General features: G+C 31.8%; 1 protein-coding gene across 9 annotated transcripts in view; it reads right to left on the reverse strand.

Moving 5' to 3' along the window:
• Positions 1 to 25,752, reverse strand: part of LOC145293229 (uncharacterized) — an 81,397-nt gene that overhangs the window by 5,439 nt on the left and 50,206 nt on the right. For all 9 annotated transcript variants that reach the window (XM_080139784.1, XM_080139779.1, XM_080139785.1 and 6 more), the window contains 4 exons: positions 20,537 to 21,198; positions 15,816 to 15,970; positions 9,466 to 9,563; positions 5,881 to 6,059 (listed from right to left, as the gene is read on the reverse strand). In XM_080139784.1, the coding sequence (XP_079995910.1) occupies positions 5,881 to 6,059; positions 9,466 to 9,563; positions 15,816 to 15,970; positions 20,537 to 21,198 (1,094 nt within the window). The remainder of the gene's footprint in view (positions 1 to 5,880; positions 6,060 to 9,465; positions 9,564 to 15,815; positions 15,971 to 20,536; positions 21,199 to 25,752) is intronic.

Consider the following 25,752-nt stretch of genomic DNA (forward strand, 5'->3'; position numbering starts at 1 on the left):
TTCACGTCGGTTTCTATTTAACCCATAGTTGGGACCCTAACATGTACCACCACTCCGGGTAAGAGTGGACCTGGGAGCAATGGTAATTAAAGGGTGACTCCACACTTCCCAAAGCCCATAAGCTGGGGCCTCACCACTGGATATAGTTTAAGGTCATATCCAGGACCAGGAGTGGTTGGAGATTGTGCAAACCTTGCCTCACAATTACATACATAGCTGCCCCTACAGGGGATATCCATTGCCTTTTAAGAGTGAACAGAGGCATGGAATGCCAAATCCACTAATTTCAGAAAAAGTTTTTATTCTCCAAGTTCTTTGTATATTCAAATATTTATTCATGTTGTTTGGTTTGGTGATTTTGTTTTTTTATCAACTTTTTTTTAGGATTATTTTATACAGAATCTAATAATTTTAAAAAAAAAGTTCTTATGCTTCAAAATATTTTATATCTCCAAATATTTATTCATGATGTTTGGTTTGTTTTGTAGAGGAAAATGGGTTTTTGTTTCTGCAGAACATGATTGAAAAAAAAAAACAAAAAAAACAAAAAAAACAATAGCATCAATGTTTGATGCATTTTAGGCCAGAAAGTAAAATGTTCATGAAAAGGGAGATAACTTAATTTTAAATCACGAAATGATAAAATCAAACATCCTCACAAATATGACAAGGTGATGTTCGAACAGTGCGACAATTGGTAAATGATTTTCCATCGAGGCAATCAAGCGGTTGATATTATTTGGATTCTTCAAACTACTGTTCTCATCTTGAATGTTATTTGCACAACGTTTCAATCAATGGAACCTCCAACCTTTTCCGCATATAGCTTGTCAAACTCAGGAATCTGCACAGAATTTTGAACGGAATCCTCTATTTAATCAACAGGGGATAGAATTCTGTTGTTCCATCTCCTATGAGTAATTGGCAATTGTATTTTGAGCGTTGCTCGCACTGAGGATTGAACTTTCAACCTCCAGCTTAACTTTTACAACTGAATTTTACTAAGTACTCTATTCATCATGTCATAGGTTCTTGGAGACAATTTTAATATGAATTTTAGGAGACTTAAACCTATTTTTGTTTTATAGATATACAATCTTACTACAGATTATTACTACACACACACACATATATATAATAAGCACCATATATATATATATATATATATATATACATATACACTCTTTATTTGTTTTTACGTAAGCAGCTACACAGTCATGAGTATGTTTTGGTCAGCTAGTTACTAGCAGTAACCTATTCAGACAATACAGCTTATATGAAAGCAAAGTTTGCAATGAAAATATCAGGTTTTCCTCACCACAGGGAGTTAATATCAGGAGGTTCCGTCAAATGTTGTGGGGGGGGGGAATTTGAAAAGGTCTCTAGTTATTGGTAACTAGCTGACCGAAACATGCTCATGACTATGTAGCAACATATTACTGTTTATGCAAAAAAAAAAAAATACTAATAAAGAGTATAACCTGCTCTACTTCTGTATTGAGCACTCTTGTATTAATCTTGTTAAACTTCATTGGTTACTAAACCTCTGGAAAACAATAACCTCAGATTATATATATATATATATATATATATATATATATATATATATATATATATATATATATATATATATTTGGTGCTTATTCAGAACTAGCATATCGACCCAGCGTTGCCCGGGTGATGGTCTGGACCTTTTACCAGTTATTTTTCTGGCCAATAAAATTTTTTTTCCTCACATCCGATTACCCTGTATCTCAAATTTCGAAAAGCTGTCATCTGAAATACGCAATTGTAGTACCTTATTTCTTTCATGAAGGTTCTTGATTCAGGATTTGAACCTGTGAGCAAGCGTAGTAGCGGTTGTGGAGGTTCTTCAAGAAGTGGGAGTTTCACCTTGCCATTTGAACAGCATATTCCCGCTGGCTCACTTGGCCATCTTTTCGCGAGACAATGGAAGCATTTCTTATACATAGAGCCTATTTTTATGTCAGCGTGTTCAGCATAATTAGAAGACGGAATATAATTGAATGCTTTTAAAGACCAGCGTGACTTTGTTGCTCTTGAATGTCCTTCCAAACTGGCTCTATATTGTATCTGACCCTCCATCCATCTGTTTCGTTGCTCTACATTTTCTGAGGAGCATGCAGTGGACATGGCTGAAGCATTTCTCCTTAAACGTCTGTCTTGGTTTCAGAAGCGCGTGCAGCAGACTGACCTAATGCTTTTCTTTTAAGACGATTCTTTCGTTGCTCTTCAGCCGAACTTGAAGCAGGTCTTTCCAAATAACTTTCTCTTGGGTCTTCGTCCATTGAAGCTTGAGAAACAACCTGGATTTTACTCTTTTTATTTGGGTAAATGGGGAGATTGACGTGTAGTGCACCGTCTAATGCTGCGATTGAGAAACTACTTGTTGAAGGCCCAGGCAAATTTGAATTATCACCAATTGTATTCGAATCTGCAATGAAGGAAGAACCACTCCCAGCCGAATGACCCAAACGACCATTTTCAACAAATACGACCCTAGCATCCCCTGGCTGTTCTGCTGTGTCATAGCGCACAGTAATTGTTGATTGTTGCGCCATGCGCCTTCTTTGCATTAGTTGATGCCTCGACGCACTTATCGATGACCTTCCCTTTTTTGACATAATTGATAGGAATGTTCTCAAAATTAACAGCTGTAATATAAGTGTAATGAAAGTAATGCAAAATAGACTGACAAAATTATAATTTTTATAATTTAATAATTATTAAAATCAATCGTTTGTTTAAATTCAAAATTAAAATTAATCTATATAATTATAAAACTCAAATGACCTTGTAACAAGTGATGTAACCCACTTTCCGCTTTACGACATCTGGTTGCGCATGCGTGCATAAACATTAACCCATAACAACGTAAACAAATAAACACAAATCGCTTCTTTTGCAGATTTTGACCTGCGCAGTGAAATATTAACGTTATTATTTCAAAATTATTATTTAACATGGGAAGAGTGGGGGTGTTTTGCAACTATTCTTTATTACAACTATACTGTCGCTATTTTCTAACAACTAAACAATTTTAACCCGTTGATAAACATAAGAACAATTGTAGTAAAGCCAAAACTACTACTATTACTACTATTCTCTATCCATCCTTTTTCCTTCCTTCCTTCTTTTTTATTTTTTGTTTACATTTCTAGATACAAAATAGTTGTGCGAGAACGGTGAATTTGTTGACACATTTACTAATCTGTTTCAATATTAGTTTTATTTTATTTCATTTATTTAGATTTTATTTTTTTGCTTCAGGTTTTATTAATTATTTTTTTTTTTAGATTTTAAGTTTCTATAACTTGGTTGAAGGATTCCAATATGGGTTTTTCATTCTTATATTTCTCAGCAGTAGGTTCATGTGCATTTTTGTTGCTAAATGACTTTCATCGGCGTTCGATTCGTAGGAAAATCATGTTTAATTTTCGATTTTTGAGCGATTATTTGGAAAAATAGGTAACTTTACACGAATAGGGAGTTTTTTTTTTTTCATGTTTTAGTGATCCGTCTGATTTTTCATTTTAATATACTTTCATAGAAATGTTTCTCTTATGTCAAAAATAAACTATTTTCTTTACGTCACAAGTGTCACGCTCATACATGAATTCCATAGCTAATATAACATACTGACCCAACAGGTCACGGGTAGTCTAGTACGTTTTAAATCTATAAATAATTTAAGCAAACAGTCAGTAATAGAAAGATATGAATAGAAAATATCGTAAAATAAATATATCAAAAATATGGTCAGTTATTTTTTTTTTTAAACTGATAATACCTTGCTTAATATACAAGATTGGGTTGAATCTGTAAATAGAAAAATAGTAAAAAGAAAGAAAGGGGCAAAGTAATTTTATTTTGGGGGTTTGGCTACAATTCATGTCACATCTAAAGTAATCTATGCCTGTTTGGTTTTGTTATAACGTTTAAAGTGTTGTTCTGCTTCTACTAAATAATAAAAATTTTTTAACAATAATCGAATTAACCCCCAACTCACAAGAAAAATATTAATAAATGCCTCACAGAATATTGGCTGACCATAACCTATAACAAATTATTTCTTACTGTACACAAATATTTTTTAATTTTTGAAAAATACCAAGCAGATGAAAATTATTTTCTTAAAACTACTTTTCAGTTAATAGGAAAAAAATGAAAAAAAAAAAAAAAAAAAAAAAAAAAAAAAAAAGGAATTTTTTTTCAAGAACTTGTTATTACTTGAAATTTTATAATTTTTCATTAAAAATGTCATTTAAAAACAGTTAAAAAATGTAAAAAAAAAAAAATATTAAATACAATAGAAATTAAAAATTCAAAATAATATTTCTTAAATCTATTTATAATTTAAGCAAGCAGTCAGTAATAAAAAGATGTAAATAGAAAATATCTTTACATAAATATATAAAAAAACATGGTCAGTAAATACAAAAAAGAAAACTGGTAATACCTTGCTTAATATACAAGATTGGGTTGAGTCTGTAAATAGAAAAGTAGTAAAAAGAAAGAAGGGGGCAAAGTAATTTGGGGGGAGGAGGGGGTTGGCTACAATTCATGTTAAAGTTAAAGTAATCTATGCCTGTTTTTTTTGTTATAACGTTCAAAGAGTTTTTTTTTAACAATTAAATACCCAAAAGAAAAAAAAAAAGAAAAGAAAAAAAAAAGAAAAAAAAAGAAAAGAAAAAGAAAAGAAAAAAAAAAGAAAAAAAAAGAAAAAAAGAAAAAAAAAGAAAAAAAGAAAAAAAAGAAAAGAAAAAAAAAGAAACAAAAAGAAAAGAAAAAAAAGAAACAAAAAGAAAAGAAAAAAAAAGAAAAGAAAAAAAAGAAAAAAAAAAATAAATAAAAAAAATAATTTTTTCCAAAGTTGTTATTGCATGAAATTTTACGATAATTTTTTGCGTAAAAGTTACATTTAAATGGCAGTTTTCGTATTTTCAATGTGTTTTGGGTTAGTTTCGTATAATTGTATTTTTTAAAGGTTCACCAAGAAAATAGGAAAAAAAGTGACTTTTAAAATTTAAACAGATCATCTAATATACCCATAGATACAAAATATCTCCATCTTGAGAGATAAATTAAAAACGATTTATTTTTAAAAAATGAGGCGTGGTTATGATTTAGGTTAAAAAAAAAAGCATATATGTGCGTGCGAGTGTGTTGCTATAGAAACCAGACGTAAGATTTGGATATAAATGGCAATTTTCGTATATACGATTTCTTTTGGGGGTAGTTTCGTATAATTTTATAGAAAAAACTTAACACCTGCCCCAGATTAACAATAAATTATTGTCTTTCATTTGATGCTGAAATTAAGACGACTGGAATCATCGTTTATGAGGAGTTTTGATTATTAGATTAGCCAATCAAAACTGTTCCTAGTGTCCACACACATTTTTGCTTTTATAGATATATAGATCAGACTTGATTAAAAAATTCAAAATACAAAAAACTCTTCATAATGTATGTATTCATCACGGAATGAAGATTTCATATTCCAAAGGTCATGTAAATTGATCAAGTAGTTCTTTTGTTTTTTTTATTGAGAAAACCAAATTTTATGATTTTTTTGCAATTAAAAAGTTTAAATTACTTTTGAGTACAAACAAGACCTCTGTAGTTGAATTGAATTGTTGCCGTTGAACTTGAAATTTAAAACCATATGGTTGTCCCTGGCCTTCTCGTTGTTTCCTCATGAAATTTGATTTTCTCAAAATAAAAAAAACTACTTGATTAATTTACTTGATTTTTGAGATATGACATCTTTCTTCCATGACGAGTACGTACATCAATAGAGAACTTACTGAAGTAAAATGGTTCCAAAAAAAAAAAAAAAAAAATTAGACAACATACCAATCAATCTCAATACCTCCATCCGAGAAATTTGATGCTGGTGTTTCTTGTTCAGAGACTGGACTCAGGAAGAATTTGGACATTGGAGTTTGGAAATTTTGCTCTGACGCACTTGATGTTTTTACGCTTAGATCAGCAAAAATTGTACCCAATTGATCATCTTGGTTCAAACGAATTTTCTAAAGAAAAAAGAAAATGGGAATTCAAAACCAAAAGAAACGTACAAAAACTTGCGTCATTTACATTGTGTAGAAAACAAGTTTTATACGATTGAGCAATGGCGATGACTTGAGCACACACATCTGTGTGATTGATTTGAGCACACACATCTGTGTGATTGATTTGAGCATACACATCTGTGTGATTGACTTGAGCACACACATCTGTGTGATTGACTTGAGCACACACATCTGTGTGATTGATTTGACCACACACATCTGTGTGATTGACTTGACCACACACATCTGTGTGATTGACTTGACCACACACATCTGTGTGATTGATTTGACCACACACATCTGTGTGATTGACTTGAGCATACACATCTGTGTGATTGACTTGAGCACACACATCTGTGTGATTGATTTGACCACACACATCTGTGTGATTGATTTGACCACACACATCTGTGTGATTGACTTGAGCATACACATCTGTGTGATTGACTTGAGCACACACATCTGTGTGATTGATTTGACCACACACATCTGTGTGATTGACTTGACCACACACATCTGTGTGATTGATTTGACCACACACATCTGTGTGATTGACTTGAGCATACACATCTGTGTGATTGACTTGAGCACACACATCTGTGTGATTGATTTGACCACACACATCTGTGTGATTGATTTGACCACACACATCTGTGTGATTGATTTGAGCATACACATCTGTGTGATTGACTTGAGCACACACATCTGTGTGATTGATTTGAGCACACACATCTGTGTGATTGATTTGAGCACACACATCTGTGTGATTGACTTGACCACACACATCTGTGTGATTGACTTGACCACACACATCTGTGTGATTGACTTGACCACACACATCTGTGTGATTGATTTGACCACACACATCTGTGTGATTGACTTGACCACACACATCTGTGTGATTGATTTGAGCACACACATCTGTGTGATTGACTTGAGCACACACATCTGTGTGATTGACTTGAGCACACACATCTGTGTGATTGACTTGACCACACACATCTGTGTGATTGACTTGAGCACACACATCTGTGTGATTGACAGAATGAAGCAAGTTGAGTAAACAGCATGGGTTCAGCAAGTACAAGTTTTGTCAAAGGTCGTTTAGTTCATTCGTTTTAATAACCTTGAAAAATGTACGTATATATCATTCGGCCCCTCGGTACACTATTGAGTTCTTCAAATTACCTCGGGACACCTATTACAAAAAAATTAATATTTAATAATGCTTACCAATGTTTATTCCTATGGAAAATTCAAAATATCAAACAATTTTAACAAATGATTTATATAATACATTAGCAAAGGGGCACCTGACCTTGCTGAGTCGTAAAATATGCTCTAATATATTTTAATTCATTCAGGCTTCATTTTTTATTATTACAGTGCCAATCCTCTATGGAATATTATATTGTACCTAATATAACAAAAGTTTAAAAAAAAAAAAAAGAAAGAAAGAAATAACTTGGGTGCCATCAGCTAGAATCAAAACCAAAACATTTAGTGCTCCAGCCACGTTCCTTGCGATTCGAGCTAACCCAACAGAAAGATAAGATTTAAAATTAAACCACTGCAAGCTATGAATAACACATGCATAAAACTAATAGAAATATGTTGGCAAGTTGAAATGAACAGCTTGTATCTCAACTTGCCAACATATTTCCGTAAGCGTTATTCCCCCATCCAAACAAAGATTTTACTTGTTATGAACCATCCTTGGTGCATGATTGCTATTTCCTGTTAATTTCAGCGTTATGTAACTCGTAGTTTAAGAGTTTATCAGTTAAATACACACGCACATACATACATCTACTGTTTTATTTATATAAATATTCTGGGGCCATACCAAAATAGACAACTTTACATAATAAGCTGAAAATCTATAAACAAAAAAACCCCCAAAAAACTACTGTGTTGGTGATTTTGTATCTAGCTGGACATTATTTTTAGCAAAACAAAATTACATCATAATCATAATAGGGAACACGGTCTCTGAAGGAACATTATTTTCCCAAGTGGATGAATTCAAATTGGGGGGGGGGCACACTCTAAATAAAAGATATTTCCTATATCTACTGTTTTATTTATATAGTTTTTTCTTTCTTTTTTTTTCTTCTATATTTGAGTATTGATATGACGCAAGTAATAATATTGTTATAGAGTTGTTATTTATTAATACAAGAAACAACTTCGTTTATAACAATATGAAAGCCGTCTTTCCGCCTATAAGCTTTTCACGTCATACCAGTAATCATTCCATGGCACGGTAGGGCAGGTTGATTTGCAACTTTTTTCAGAAAATCAACATCGCACAATTACTCCATAAAAATAAAAGAAATTAAAATTTGACACTAATTTTCTGCAAAGTATTTTATTAAGTAGAAAAACTTAAAAATTTACGTGGTTATGTTTCATAAAGAATGTGTAGAATAAAATTGTATCGGCTATTTTTTTTTTTATATAAAACTGGAGTATTACTATATTCTAATAAAAATTTCAAATAGAATTTGATGTGAAATATTAGGTTGGTGCAAAAATAATGCTTTGAACGCCAAAAAAGTGCCATTATTTTTGCACCAACCTAATAGAAAAACAAATTAAAAAAGATGAAACAAATGTTTAAATTTACTGCTGACACTTGAAATATAATAATATATGTTTTAAACAAGTCTTTTTCGTTTTTCCTTCCAAAATAATTAAGCCTAAATCGTAATGTTTTCAAATTAAATAATAAACAAACGTTAATTTTCAATATCAATAACAAGCGTGTTTTGCCACGGTGAAATCTAAAATGTTTCCACACAAAAAAAAGTTCCTGAAGTAAAAAAGCGAACTTTGGTCGTTATTATTTAAAAAACGTAATTTTGCCTTTACACATAATATTTATTTTATTAATTTATTATCCTCACTCATTTTATTTAAAAATGTAGTTTAAAATATATTCTAAATAATGATTCTATTTTCTTAACAGTATGGATTGTTTTGATGACAGGATGTTTTTAACAATTCACTGAAAAACTTTTAATAGCTTACATTTTTCAACTTTTTATGTCATTTCCTCAAGCAAAGATAACGATTTTGAGAAAAATATTTTGTATATTTGCCTTTTCTATGTCAAACGCCCCAACTATCATCACTATTGCCTCACCGGGGTTCCAAAATCGATCTGCCCTAATGGCACGGTGGTTGGAAACCACTGGACTAGACTTTCAAAATGCAATTAATCTAAGGCAACTTTGATGTGAAAACAAATCTTGAGCTACGTATTCTGGGAATGAACATTAACAAATAAAATTAGTTAAAAAAACAAAAAAACAAAAAAAAACAAATGTTGCTATTTTTTTTGTACTTTTTTATCTTCACTTACCTTTGTTTGTCCAAGGAAATTGTCCAATTCAAAAAGGTCATCGTCATAACTATCACTCACATTATAGACATGAAGCTTTTTCTTTTGATTTGGTTCTTCTAGAAGATGTAAAAAAATAAAGATGTAAAAATAAAAAATGGAAAAATAAAGATGTAAAAATAAAAAATGGAAAAAATAAAGATGTAAAAAAATAAATAAAATTAAAAATCTGATTTTTTTTTTTTTTTTTAACAATTGAAAAACACAAACAACTGCATATAATGTGATAATATATATTACATACATAATATATATATATATAATATAATTTATAAGAAAAGTAATGGCACTTGGAAAAAAACCTTGTTATGTATTTGACTCAGATTATAGAAAGTAGAAAGCCAAATAACGATATCTGCCTTTATCCACGAGGGATTTATATCTGCAATGTAAAAGATGATTTACAAAAATAAAAAAATATAAACAAAAATGTCATAAGCTGATGAAGACTTCTTACAGGTAAAAAAAATTGTTTATTCTTTAAGATAAATAATTTATTTTGGAGAAAAAAAAAAAACACAGACATTGTTATTTGGCTTTCTACAATATATATATATATATATATATATATATACACACACACGTTTTATTTTTTTATTACTGTATCTTTCTGTTAAGTTACATTATTGTTTCAGCTACCCGGCCGTTTTTTTGGCCGTCTGTAGCTTCCTCAGACTTTTACAGAAATGTTCGTTATGATGGGATGAAAGATGAACCGAAGAAAGATACGGTAATAAAAAATAAAACGCATATTTGCTCTACAACAGTATTGAGCACTTTCTTCAGTTTTTATTAATTATCATTTCTACTAATATATATATATATATATATATTTTAAGGGGATTAGAACAAGAGTCTAAAGAGCAGAGTCTATTTTAATGTATTAGTAAATTCATTAATACAATTAAAATAAAAGAAAACAGTGCTCGTTGTAATGTAGATATATAATAAGCTCGATAGGCATATATATCATAGAGCTATTTTAATATTGAGTAAGATGATTGATAATTTAAAATTAAAAATTAAAAATCGGTTTCATAAGGAAGAACAAACAAAATCATTTTGTTTGTTCTTCCTTATGAAACAGATTTTTAATTTTAATTATAAATTATCAATCATCTTACTCAATATATATATATATATATATATATATATATATATATAATCCACATACAATACTGTTTCCTTATATCATAACTCATCAGTGCGGCTAGACATACACCTTTTCCCAGCTGTGGATCGAACCTACAACCGTCGTATTGACAGTCAGCAACTCTAACCATCGGACCACAAATCAGTGCCCATAAATATTTCTCCTTAAATGTCTATTAAATTAACATTTGCTCGTCGCAGTGCTCAAACTATCAGTTTGTTTACAAACAAATAGTGGGCTTCGTTTAATCGCCTAAATACACGTCGGGTGAAAATATATTTACAATGTGCTCAACATATATTATCATTCATGTCATAAAAGCTAAACTTTTATGTTAAATTAAAGTACTTTAATGGAATGCACTCTGATGAATTCAAAGCATTTGTACCCTGTTCAACGTACATACTCCCGAATAAACTGACAAGCAAAAAAATCCCACCCCTTCACTAGACATTGGAAAGCCTTCTACTCTAATAGTTTCTTCCCTCAGACTGCCAGACTTTGGATTTCCCTCCTTGTTTCCCTGACTGTACTAACCTTAAGAATTCTAAATGTAATGTGAACAAACATCTTGCTACTCAACTCCTCACAGTCCCTTATTAGGCACGATCCCAAATAGTAGCCGCTTACATTCCAAGTGGCAACATGCCTTGTTTGAAGTGAAAGAGAATTAAAAAGATGGAACCCCCTCCCCCCCTTATACATTTTATTTATTCTCTTCAGGATCAGAGGGAGACGATGCACAAGATAAAAAAAAAATTAAGGCTTCTTTAGATCTTTTTTTTTTCGTCTTTTTCATGAATGCTAGATATAAACATATGCAATGCTGCATGTTTAGTGGGGTGCACAGCAGGTGACAGGCCTGTAATAGAAGATATATTCAGGTAAAGAGAAGAGAAACCACCCAAGAAATGGCTGACATCTTTAAAATCGTAACATCCCTTTTGATGTAGGGTTCTATGCTGTGATTATAACTGCGTGTTGACCATCATTGAGGAAAGGGTGTTCTAGATACGTATTTCCTCCCTGAAGTATTGCCAGCCAGAGACAAAAAATTCCCATCCTGAAGTGACATGGTTTCATCGACTTCCGTTCTGATGTCACCTCTGACCCTTAAGGTGTCATTCAAACTTTTCCCTTCAAACAAAATCATTGTTATGAATAAACAATTTTATATACAATTAACATTAAGTATTAAATGTTGGTATTTAATGACCTACAATGCTGCACGCTTAATGGAATGCAACGTTGCATGTTTAATGGGATGCACAGTTGCACATTTAATGGGATGCATAGTTGCATGTTTAATGGGTACATAGTTGCATGTTTAATGAGGTGCATAGTTGCAATGCTGCATGTTTAATGGGATGCACAGTTGCAATGCTGCATGTTTAATGGGATGCATAGCTGCAATGTTGCATGTTTAATGGGATGCATAGTTGCAATGTGGCAAGTGGATTGACTGTGTGGTCTATACTAAATGACACCAGTACCTAATATATAATTTATAAATAATAGAACAGAAAAGCGTTATTTTTTCGAGAGCTCCAGAAGATTTCAAAGTCGTGCTGGTCCATTATGGAAAACCCAGAAGGTTCCAATCCACAACGACTATAAATAGACGCTAATAGCATCATAGCTTCAGTTATTAAATCAGTTCTGAGAAGGAACGCCATTTTGGCGCAACCTTACAACTATTTAATTTCCTGGGATAAAATCCGGTCATAACGAATTTCCTGAAACAAACCTATTACAAACACTCTTGCAAAGAACTGGACTCTTGGTAAATATTGATTTTCTGATCTTATATTCTGACTAAAATACTACATTATTTCTCAAACTCAGTTATTACACCACGAAAAATGATTTACCTCACTTTATACCCTTTTTGTTGTAAATATTTGTTTTCATTGTTTATCTGTTCAATAAATTTTTTTTATATTTCTCTTACATTCATTTAGTTTTTTTTTCAATATATGTCGTGTGTCTACCCCGAAAGATTAATTTGCATGTAACACTCTCACACGGTACACATCAACATCTACGGTGAAACTCCATAAGCAAACAATTGCAAGACTTGAACATGAAACTGGGGACAGAACGGTTTAGACAACTTTTATTAAAAACATCATGGAGAGTAATCTGTGAAGATTACTAACAAAACAGGGCGTATATGTGTGTGTATATATATATACATATATATACATACACACAGACATATATATATATATATATATATATATATAGGTTGCGAATAAATAATATAACCAATTTTTTTTATTATTATCTATATATCTATAAAAGTGAAAGTGTCTGTCTATATTTCCTTACACAATAACTCTGTCAATTTTCAGTCTGCAGACTCGAAATTTGATATACAGTGTATGGAGATTTGGGAAAATCTTTGTAATCCGTTTTCAGCCAGAAATTATGCTGTTAAGGGGTCAAAGTTCAACGATTTGATCTTTGAGAATTCTACCAAACTCCTCTGCCAATTTTGGGTATAAACAATTGAAATTTTAGATATAGGTTCCTTGGACATGGATCTAACTTAATAATTTGATTTGAGCCCAAAACAATAAATGTAAAAGGGTCATAATAGGGATCAAACTTTAAAAAAATTTGACCTCTGTGCGGTCTCTACCAAATTACTCAGACAATTTCTGGTCTAAACATTTGAAATTTGACATAAAGGATATTCAGAGATAGGGCAAGTTTTTTAATCGGTTTGGGTCGAAAATTTAAGCTACCAATATATAAATGTATGTATGTATGTTTGCATGTCTGCCTAAAACTTTCGACAGAGGCGACGGATTTTCACAAGATCAGTATCGTTTTAAGCTCGACCCTTCAGACGACAAATACTGCAAAATTGGCTAAAAACATTAATTTCTTCACTCTCAACTGGGTACTTTTCTACATCCCCTCTTTTCTATTGTCTAGCCTTAATTTAAACCTACGTCACTTCTGGTTTGGCGGTGGTTGTAACAGCAAAGACGTCATGCTTTTTTCCCGTTCTTTTCCTCCTTCGTGGTATGAGTTCGAGCCTACCTTCCTACTACCACTTTTTTTTTTTTTTTTTTTTTGCTCAGCACACACCTCTAGACACCCAGGCAATGCCGGGCACTCATACTAGTTTTTAATAAAAATATCAATTTGCAAAAAATCCGCTGGAAAATTAAGTTTTGTGAATATATAAATGCACCCTGCATAAGAATCAATCTTGGTTGCCAATAAATAATATAACTAGTTATTATTATTATTTTTAATAAAAATATAAATCCAAACTTTGGCATTTTGTAAATCTATAATATAAAGCTGAATGTCTGTGTGTGTGTCTGGTCACGAGTAGGCTCCTATATGGTTGACTATTATAGAAAACTGATCACATATAATGATAGAAGATGTATCGAGACACAGCAATGGGTATGTTTGATCTGGCATAATGATGATTCATTAAAATTGTGGGGTCTGCGTACGCACCTGGTCCACAAAGTAAGGAAATAAAAAATTTAAAAATTTAAAAAAAAAAAACGTTTACAAGTGTTTTTGATATAGATGTACATAAGAATACTTTGATAAGTATGTTTTAACTTAAATCGGGATGGTATAATAAAATTGTGGGGTCTGCGTTCATGCCTGGCCTCCATAGAATGGAAATAGGCACAAACTTAAATAAAGACTGTTCATATCTATCTGCATAAGTATACTTTGATAATTATGTTTCAGTTTGAAGAAATATGGTATAATAAAATTATGGGGTGTTCGTTCGTGCCTGACCTCCATACAATGGAAATATGTCACAAAGTTTAACAAGGTTTTTTAATATAGATCCACAGAATATTGTGATAAGTGTTTCAGTGTGAACAGGTATGGTATAATAAATTATGGGGTTTATCTATTTTATTTTTACTTTCATCATATTTTGCTTTGGTTTTGATACCACCAAATTTGAAGCTATCTCTTTACAACCCTTCCTTTTCATAACCTATCATACTTTCATAAATCAGAGTCCATTTTCTGTAGGCTGTTTTTGAACCCAGTCAACGATGGGTATTTTTGCTAGTATATATATATCTATATATATAAAAAAAAAACAAAAAAAAACGCATTCTTGTTGTTTATAGAGACTGTGTGTGTGTGAAGGTCAAGGATAAACTGGCGTCTACTGAAATCTATTCTTTTGTTTCTGTCTTAACATTGAAGCCGGTTGGGGTCCGTATTCCCTACTTTGCTTGAAACGAGTTTATCCGTAGACAATGGAATTTGTTTTAAGACAAAGGAATCAATAGTCAAAGGCGTGTCGTGATTTGGAGGTGATGGGAAGAATGAATTGATCAACCAACTGACACACAACCTCGACAGTAGATCGCAGATGTGGACGCTAACGTTTTTATTTTATAATTTAAAAAAGTTATATCGAGAGGAAACTGTAAGTTTTTTTTTTATTTTAGATTCTTTTTAAAATTAAAAAAAAATATATGCAAGTGAACTGACATCTGTTCCTTTATAATTCATATTAAAAATTATTCAGAAAAAAAACAAAAAAAAAACAAACCGTATTGTGCTGAGTTTTTGTTGAAAAAAAAATCTACATTTTTTTAAATCAATTCTTTTTAGCTTTAAAAGGTTAAAAAAAAGAATATGTCGAAAAATTGTTTTATATTCGTCGTTATTTGTTTTATTGGATTTTTTATTCATTTTATTTATGTGTTTTTAAAATTTTCAACAACCATGGAATTTCCACGGGTTCGGCTAGTAAATAAGTATAATGCAAAAATCATGAGGAAATTACAACAGTTAGAAACCAAAAGACGAAAAAAATATGTACATGAAAATAATGTTTTACTTTTGAATTTCGACATATGTAGAAAAAAAAAAGAAAATAGCCCCACTATTAAAAATACATTTAACGAACTGATTTTTGCATGAATTTTGAACATTTACAAAGAAAAAAAAAACAATAGGAAGATAATTACTAAGGGGAGATTATCCTCACTTTCTAACAAAACTAACTACGTTAACATATTTTCTAAAAAAAAAAAAAAAACATTAAAATCTTTTTTTTTTTAAATCACATTAAGCGTTTTTTTTGAAGTGAGTAAAATATATTTAAAACAAAACAAAAAAAAACAAAGGACAAAAAACTCACACAAACCTGTTTTTGTATTTTTTTTCTTTGAATCTTTCCAATCCAGATTAGAAAGATCGCAGCTGCAATAATAGTTGGCACATTCCTCATGACTTCGACCAACTTTACGTGAAACCTTTTGCCAAAACTGAGGATCAGATTTGGGCACACTCGTCATAGCTCTTAAAAAAAATAAATAAAATAAATAAATAAATAAATAAAAAAGAAAGAAAATAAAAAAAAGAAAGCAAAGAAGATAAAAAAACAAAATCATCATCATCATCATATTCAATTTAACGTTTGTTTTACATGTTGACATTTGTTTGATTGCTTTTAAAAATTGACTCTGGCCAGATCTTTATTTATCCTTCAAGTCCATTTCTATCACATTTTGCCATGTTTTCCTTGGCCTTCCTCTGCCAAGCAACCCTGCTATATATATTAATGAGACCATAAATACAACAGCAGTATTAAAAAAGTGTAATTAACATACTTCTTGTAAAACTTATTTTTTTATCTCTCATTATCCTGGAACTCATTTTAATTTTATTTTTTATTTATTTTCCATTCATGTCCTTTATTATCCTGGAACTCATTTATTTATATATATATATATATATTATTTATATATATATTTGTATATATATATATATATATATATATATTTCTGTAGAAATATATTTTCTCATATCAATCCTTATTTAAGACGATCAATGTAATTACAGAGCAATATAGAGAATAAATGACAAAAAGTTATATTCCAAAATTCATGATGTTAACCATCTTATCATTTATTCCTTTAATTTAGTTGACTTATACAATTCTTGACAGTATCTGTTTCGTAGCGCAAAATCAATCACTTAATTATTATAATCAGTGAATCTATTATGCCCTTAATTCATCAGAAGAAATAGCAACAATCATCCGTCAAAAGAAACTGAAATGTGATTTGACATGATTAAAATCTGAAAATTGGAAGATAAGCTGCAAATACCTTTTCATTTTTCCATTACGCCATTTTGAATTTTTATCAAACAAAGTCATTAAACCCAACTATTCGTACTAACAGTTTTAATTAATTTATGAATCTTCTATCAAAATGTTCTATTTAATAATTAGTAAATTTATTGATTCTAATTTTTGTATACATACTTATGAAAATAATATCAACAAATAAACTATTATACATGTTTGTATATATGAAACTAAACTAAGCTAAAAGCAAAAAGAACCGATCGATCATACCATACATAATTCAGTTATATATGCATACATAATTCAGTTATATATATATATATATATATATATATATATATATATATATATATATATATATTACTGGGGCCATAAATAACAAAGCAGTATAAAAAAGTGTGCTTAACATACTTCTTGTAAAACTTATTTCTTTACCTCTCATTATCCTGGAACTAATTTATTTTAAAACCAAATTTATTCCAAGCAAAATATTATGAATAAAACAAAAACAATTTCATAAGTTAACAGTGAAAAAAAATAAAATAAAAATAAAGTCAGGAAGTCTACAGAGTGCAACTGCAAGCACAAGATAAAAGTAAAGAGGGCCCCCACCACCACTAAAAAGCAAGTTTCTAACCTCCCCCCAAGGAAATTACTTTTTGGGTAAGCACTTAAAAAAAAAAAATAAAACTTAGGATTTCAGAGCGTTTCTGAAAGCACTAAATAAAATTAAATAGACCTCCAGAGAACTAATAAAACTAAGCTTCTAACCTCTGCCTAGAAGAAAAATTTTTTTTTCTTAAGTGAGCACTTCAAAAATAAAATAAATAAATAAAACTCAGGAAGCCTCCATAGCGTTACTGAAAGCACTAATTAAAATTCAGAAGTCCTTGAGAGTACTACTGAAACTAAGTTTCTAACCCTCTACATCTAAAAGAAAAAATATTTTTTTAAGTGAGCAGTGGAAAAAAAAAAAAGTCAGGAAACCTACAGAGTACTAAAACTAGAGGCCTCCAGAGTACTACTAAAACCAAGTTTCTAAACCTGCCCCCTTGAAGAGAAATTATTTTTAAGTAAGCACTGAAAAAATAATGCTCAGACAGCCTCCAAAAATCTACCCCCCCCTTCCCCTCACACACACACCTGCCTCCCACCTGTCGTACAGAATTATTTTTTAAAGTGATCAGTAAAAAAATAAAATAAAACTCAGGAAGAACCTAGAGGACTATAAAACACTAATCAAAACTAGGGAGGCATCCATTGCACTACTAAAATAAATTTTTTTAATTAACCTATTTCTTATTTAAAAATAGAACTATTCAATGATTTTATGCAATTTTTTTGTTGTAGAAACTTATCTTGCCTTTGGCAACAGTAATGTTATTTTTTTTTTTATTTGCAAGAAAAATATTCAAAATAAGCTAAAACACAAAAAAAGTATCCATGTAAGTAAAAAGGTAACTTATCTTGCCATTGACATGTGAGTAGATAATGTTTTCACCTGAAATGTGTTCATTTAAAAAAGTCACCAATCTACACAAATGGTCTATTTTTTTTTTTTCTTGTAATTATTTTTCTATTAGTTCATTTTCCATAACTTTTTGGAATTTATATTACTTTTGACATGACATGTAAGTACGTAATAATGTTTTCACCTGAAATACGTTGGTTTAAAAGATCTACAGAAGCACCCTATTTTTCCTTGTAATTATTTTTCTATTGATTCATACTAATCTCGACATGACATGTATATAATTTGAAAGATCAATCTACACAAGGAAGCTTTCAGAGCACTAATAGAACCAAATTTTTAAACCCCATCTCCATCTGACATCCTCAAATAATGCAACAAGTAAATACAGAGTTAATACATTTATTGGATCAAGTAAGGAAATATTTTTTTAATGAAACCAATATAAAATCTGTTAATTATTTCATTCTAAACACTCGTTTTTAAGAGGATTTAAAAATATTACATCTAAAAAAGTTATCTACAATTTTTTTTTGTAAATTAATTTTTTTTTTTTTTTTTAAGACATTGTATATAAAGATATGGTTGAATAGTGGCAGTATGAGGAGAAATACAGATGAAGACAGAGAAATTAAGAGACTTGTATATATCAATAGAGAGTGAAAAAACTATTTATACTAATACTAAATGGGATCAAGTAAAGAATAGATACCCTGTAGCAGAAGACGACACCTGGCGACGACCGACGCACATTTCAAGTGACACCGGTGATTCGACTTTGACATTGGCACAAGCACATGGCGTTGGTTGTTTGTAAACACGTTAAATAGCAGACATGGTCGAATATTCGCAAGCAAGATTTTTTTAAAAAATATATTTACAAAACATTTAAAACATCCAATAACAAGAGAAATTTAACAGACAGGGAATTTATAGTCCTCGCCAGCAAGAGCGCCTAAAAGGTCGACAAAAGTATTAGAAAACATTTTGTGTCCTCGTGCAAAAGCACAGGACAATTTTTGTTATTATTAATAATATATCTGTAGAGGTCAGCATATCCTTTATGTTATGACCATATTTTAAATAAAAAAATATGAAGATAGAGGCGATTGCATGAAAAAATGTGTGTATGCGCAAATTAGTAAAACAAATGGACAGATAACTGAGGAAAAGAGGTTAGATGCCAATTTACAATATTTTTTTCATTTCCTTCTACCGCCCCCTTCTCCTACTAAAATTTGGGCGATACTAAGAATTACTTAAGACTCCTGCCCGGTCATGGCTGATGGAACAAGAGCATGCTGTCCTCGTGGATTAAGTAAAAGGGCTCTCCAAAATTCCATGCAGATTTCAGAGTTTGACAGAAAACGGTCCAGAGTCCAACAAGATACACCTGAAGAAGGTTGGAAGTTACATTGTCTGAAATGTTGCGCAAATATCACTCAAGATGAGAATAGTCATCTCAATAAACCAAATAATATGAGAAATAAATATGTTATAGTATATATTCATTGTGGTTTATTAATCTGATGAAATGGATCTGAGGAAAAGAGTTCATCTAGTCTGGTGGAGTATGAAGCTTCGTACTGTTACTTGAGGTAACATCACTTGGAGATCGTGCACCAATCCTCGTAAAAACTATTGTAGGTTAGCCATACTAAGATCTTATTTGGTCTGTGAATATTATGTGTTTTTTAGTCGGGGGTTACCTTGTATCCTAAGCTAGGTTGTCCTGACAAACCATCGCATTAAATTTGTGTCGATGTTATATAAATCAAAATAAGTTTGGAGATAAGAATTGGAATTTGTCTCTTTTTGTTTTTCATTACTGAAAATGTATCCCATGAATCAACATTATTTTGGGAGTTTCTAGTGGTAAAAAAAAAAAAAACAACAACAAAAAAACAAAACAAAAAAAAAACTCTCGGTTTTGTTGATACATTATAACCCGGATATAAGAGACTCGAAGAGGAAAGATAAGAAGTCTCTTATATCCGGGTTACTGTATTTGAACCCAAATAATACAAAAATGAATTATTTGTAAACTAGCAAAATTTCCAATTTAAGAATTATATAAAAAAAATGTTGATACATTATAACCCTGATATAAGAGACTCGAATATAAGCGAGATTTTCTCTGCTCCCAAAGTAGAGCCTGTGTTAATATACAGAACCCGGATATAAGAGAGCAGTCCCTCTCTTATATCAGGGTTACACTGTATTTGAATCCAAATAATACAAAAGCGAATAATTTGTAAACTAGCAAAATTTCCAATTTAAGAATTAAAAAAAAAAAACTTACATCAATAATTTCTGTACTTCTGCTTTTGTCCATTCTTTTGTTATTTTCTCTTTGGACTGTTTGCGTTTCTTACTCTGCTCGCTCTTTTTTGCACCTGCAGTGTTAGAATTTTCTTCCGCAGACGTTTGTTTAGCCGGTTTCTCTTTCTGAGATTCTGCGGGCGGAGACGATTTCTTTCTATTCGATGATGCTTTTTTATCCTTTTTCGATTTGGATGTTTTCACCGGCGGAGACTTTTTAGTCTTGTTGTTCGATGGTGAAACCTTGTTTTGGTTGGTGGCATTTGTAGAGACGGTACTTGCTGCACTCGACAAAGGATGTGGACTATCATTATTTTGTTTCGTCCTTGTTTTTCTTGGAGATATTGGCTTCTCCACGAAATCAGATTTTTTAGACGTCAGATCTTTCGATCGTCTGTTGGTGTGAAGAGATCTGGTCATAGACCGTGTCCGCATTTGTTTCTCCTTAACAGATTCTTCCATTAGCGGCTTTTTGCTCGTCTCTACCGTTTCTTTCTTCACAACGTAAGAAACAGGCTTCCGACACTGATCAGAAGACTCAGCGACATCTGTTAGTGCACCTTGTGAGAAAATGCCAAACAGATAATCCCGTTCATTTTCTACAATCTTTTCAGACTCATAATTCTCTTTAATTAGACTCGTCTGAAAAAAAAAAAAAAAAAAAAAACATATTTAAGTGTATAAGAAGGCTGTTAGCAGCAATGTAGAATAACGGAATGGTGACTGTTATTTAATGGAGCCCTACGTAGACAGACCGACAGTTTTTAGCTAGTACATTAGAGATAGATTTGAGTAAAATGGCACCATTGTTTTAGTTGGAAGTTAAGTTGAGTTCAAAAATCTGTCGCTATACAGTGCTGCTGAGTGACAGGAAAAAAGGTCATGGGTCACATTAACAAGGTAGATGTGTACGAATACCTGTGCTGAACCCAACTAATAGGAATGAGAGTAGGTGTGATTTGTGACAAGATTCACGCTCGGGGAGTGAGATTTGAAAGGAAGAGAGACGGTCTGTTTCTGGGTAGCGACGAGAACCGATCGAATGAATTAATTTTGCTTACCTTTTATTTACATAACTTTAGCTCTAGAAGATCTAACTTCTATTGAGCTGATTATATATCTGCAGTATTTGTAGGTGACGTCACAGCTGTAACGAGAAGTTATGCATGGCGGGAGAATGAGGAGTAAAAATCTTTCCTTAAAACCTTTCCTATTATTTGTTTCTTTGTGACTGAGTCTACAATGTGTTGGGTCCCAAGTGTATAAGGAATTAATTGATTGACTGACTAATTGGCTGATTGTTTGATTGGGATTTGTTAATTCTGTTGAAAATGCCTTTTATTTCTTGCAAAAGAATATATCTTTTTTTTATATATATTCCAAAATAAATTATGCATTCTTTTTACTTATATTAGCAACTTTGCACCATTTTTTTTTTTCTTTTATCGAATAAACTCAGATGAAGCATTATTGAAAAGAGTATAAAAACAAAGAAACAATATTTTTAGTTTTGTTTTTAAAGTTTCATTAAAAAAAAAAAAAACTGAAATTATGACCATTCAAAGTATTAAAAAAATGCATGGATCACTTGTCTTTTTGGTCCTATTCAGATGCATATAAGCTTGTGACTGGAAAATGGTAGAGAATTTGCACAATTTACAGACTAACCCATCTTTAAAAATCTGTATCTTTAGATCGTTTTAAGATATTCTGGTGAAATTTTGAACATATTATCATATCACCATGAAGTTCCAGATGGCTGTATTTACAACCATCTTACTTCATAACTTAGGGACTAATAATTAGTTTTATTTTAACAGCTTTATGTAGAAACATCATAAAAACAGCTAAGAAAAATTGTAAGTAAGGCTTTATCATCATTTGAAGTATTATTCTGATGGACTTTATCATTGTCATTGACACATCATGGAAAATCCAAGATGGCCACCAGGAAATCCAAGATGGCCACCATGACACGATTCAAAGATATTAACAAAATATGGCTTGTAGCATATCAAATGAAAGGAAATTTTGTACAGGTTAAAATTATGTTTTCAAGTACATTAAACTAATTAGCATAATTAAGTTTCATTTTAAAGGCTTTAAGTGGAAACATAAAAAAAAAAAAAAAAAAAAAAAAAAAAATGGGAGGTAAGGCTTTATTGTATTTATTTGCTTCCCCACCAAAGCAAATTAGGCACAAGGCCGTTTTTTATGTGGGGTAAAAACCAGCTCCCCTAAAAGTAGGCAAAAAGGGGGCACTCTGGTTACCAAAAATAATAATTGTCCCAGTATAGAGGGTTTCCTCTCCATTGACTGGTGCAAATTATCTTAAGTGCAGCATCTGCAGAACAGATACTACACTTTGATCCCGGCCCAAAGGTTAAGGCTTTATCATCATGCAAAATATTCTGATGGACACGGTCATTTGTCAATATTACACTGTGAAAAATCCAAGATGGCCACCATGACACAATTCAAAGAAATTATTAACAAAATATGGCTTGTAGCATATTAAATGAAAGGAAATTTTGTATAGGTTAAAATTATGTTTTCAAGTACATTAAACTAATTAGCATAATTAAGTTTCATTTTAACAGCTTTAAGTTGCCATGACAATTATTGAGTGGGTGTCTACCACTATTTTTTTACAACTTTTTATTTTTATATCGTTATCAAAACTTCAAAGATTTCAAGACACATATTGCAGCCATTTTTTTCTTGTTCTCATAACACTCAGCACTACATGTTTTTTGAACAGAATAAACATTTAAAACACCAAAAATTTATCGAGGTAGGTAAAAGAGTAGCTTATCTTGCCTTTGGTAACATTTATTTGTTATATATTTGATTTTTAACTACTGTGGATTTTTTTTTTTTTTTACCTCTGTGAATTGTAAAATAAACCCAATAAATGTTATAAGTAAAACTTATTTTGCCTGGAAAAGTGATTTGTGTGCTTTAACTAATTTAAAAGTGTTTTTTTAGTTGAGTAAAAAAAATGGTGTCGAGTAAAGCCGTTTGGATTAAAATTAAATATAAACAATTTTTTAAGAAAATAAAACAAAATTACAGCGCTATTTTTGTAATGCTATTGTAAACATTTTTAAATTGTCGCTTTAGAAAAGACAACAGGAATTTAATTTCCGTTTGATGAAAGGCGGTTTTCTTTTTTTTGTTGCAGACCATCTACTAGTTGGCCAGTTGCGTACAAATCCCATGAGCAATAGGAGCCTTCTATCATGTCTGAAAGTGACATAATGTTTAACGAGCGAGATCAGATATGTGCCGCTGTACAACTCATGCTCTCTACTGATCCAAGTTATGACAACAGGACCATTGCCAGCATCCTGAAAATGCATCACTGGACTGCCACGAATAACAGGGACGTGCCCAGGGTGATAAAAACAAAGTTTCTGGTCATGGTTATGGTCTTTAGCATTGTTTCAAGTCAGAGCCACATCATGCCACCTCACATCGAAGTCGGCTTGAAAATCAACACCAAAGTGTGTCTGGATGTGCTGAAAAGTATGGTGGTCCCCCTGATGGCAGACCGTGAGTGTGTCAGCAGGACTCAGCCCAAAAGTCCAAAGAGACCCAAGTTTGGCTTCAGAAGGCGTGCTACGACTTTGCACCCTTCTCTCATTGGACCCCCTCCTTTCCCAACCTGAAACCGCTGAACTACTTTGTTTGGTCACACGTGGAGAACATCACCAACATGACCTCCCACAACACCAAATCCTGATTGCCGCCATCGCCAATCTCCTGCCAGCGCTTGTGGAAAAGGCATACTCCCAGTTCTGGACCTGTATCGAAGTAGTAATACCTGATTTGATTTTTTCAATAAAAGTTTTAAAATAAAGCTGTAGTGTTATTTTCTTTAGGGCAACAACTTTATCGTACCACCTTGAACGTTTAAAATGGAAGTTTTCATAGGAAAATATACAATGCATGTTAATATTTTTAGAATCCTTGTAAAATATGGGAGATTCATTAGCTGAGATATCGAAGAAGTCCGAGTCAATAATTAGATGTGAATTATTCACAAATCTGAAAAATCATAATCTCTCCACTTATATTTGATTGAACTTATACTAGAATGCTTTCGGCAGTGTTAAACTTAAACTGGAAAACGCATCCAACCATTAATTGTTAGTAATACGAGAAAGAACACTGCATGCCAGACATCTATAATATAAATCTCACTTGTCTGTTTAAATGTATGTATGTATGTATAGCTTCTTTCTGCACGCCTGTGGAACTCTTCCGATTGCCTGCTTTCCAACTGACTACCATCTGATTGTCTTCAAGTCCAATATAAACAAGTTCTTAATGAACCGTCCCCCTAAGTAATCCAATTTACCAAACTCCCACTACTTATGTCTACTATGCGATAATCACATTGACTAATGCATACCCATTAATTCTTATCCTCGATAAGTGGTGATTCCTGTGTAAAAAAAAAAAAACTTTCGACAGAGGCGATGGATGTTCACGAGATCGGTATTGTTTTGAAGCTCAATCTTCGAACTACAAATATCAAAAAATTGGCTAAAAACATTAATTACTTCACCCTCAACTGGGCACTTTCTACAAGGAGGAGGAGTCGCTTTTTTCACCAATATTTTCCAAAGTCATCCCCTCTTTTCGATTGACTAGCCTTAATTTAAACCTTCACCACTTCCAGTTTGTCGATGGACACAGCGACAAAGACGTCACATTTTTCCCCCCCCCCCCACATTCTTTTCCTCCTTCGTAGTACAGGTTCAAGCCTGCCGACTACCACTTTTTTTTTTTTTTTTTTTTTTCTCAACACACACCTCCAAACACCCGGGCATCCAGGCTAGTTGCTACAGAAGAAAAGATGAACCCATCAGTGATGTGGTACCATGGGATCCTAAACACAGAACCACTGTAGTAGGAAGATCTGTCACGAAGTACACAAAATTATTGACAGAAGACACTGGCTTACAACTTGATCTCCCTAATGCCATGGAAGACAGTGACCTGTGGAGGGAAAGAGTCAATTTGGTCTGGGCAATCCATCCGATACGATGATGCTATTTGATTAAATTTCACTGTAGGAAAAAAGCTCAGTGAGAAAGGTTAGGAGTATTTAAAATAAAGAAGTTTGTACATTTGTTTTTATGAGCAGACAATAATGAGAAAAAGTCAATGTGAGGTGAGTATCTGTGT

This window comes from Euprymna scolopes, chromosome 14, assembly GCF_053919585.1.
Source record: "Euprymna scolopes isolate OS-2025 chromosome 14, ASM5391958v1, whole genome shotgun sequence".
Taxonomy (NCBI): Eukaryota; Metazoa; Mollusca; class Cephalopoda; order Sepiida; family Sepiolidae; genus Euprymna; species Euprymna scolopes.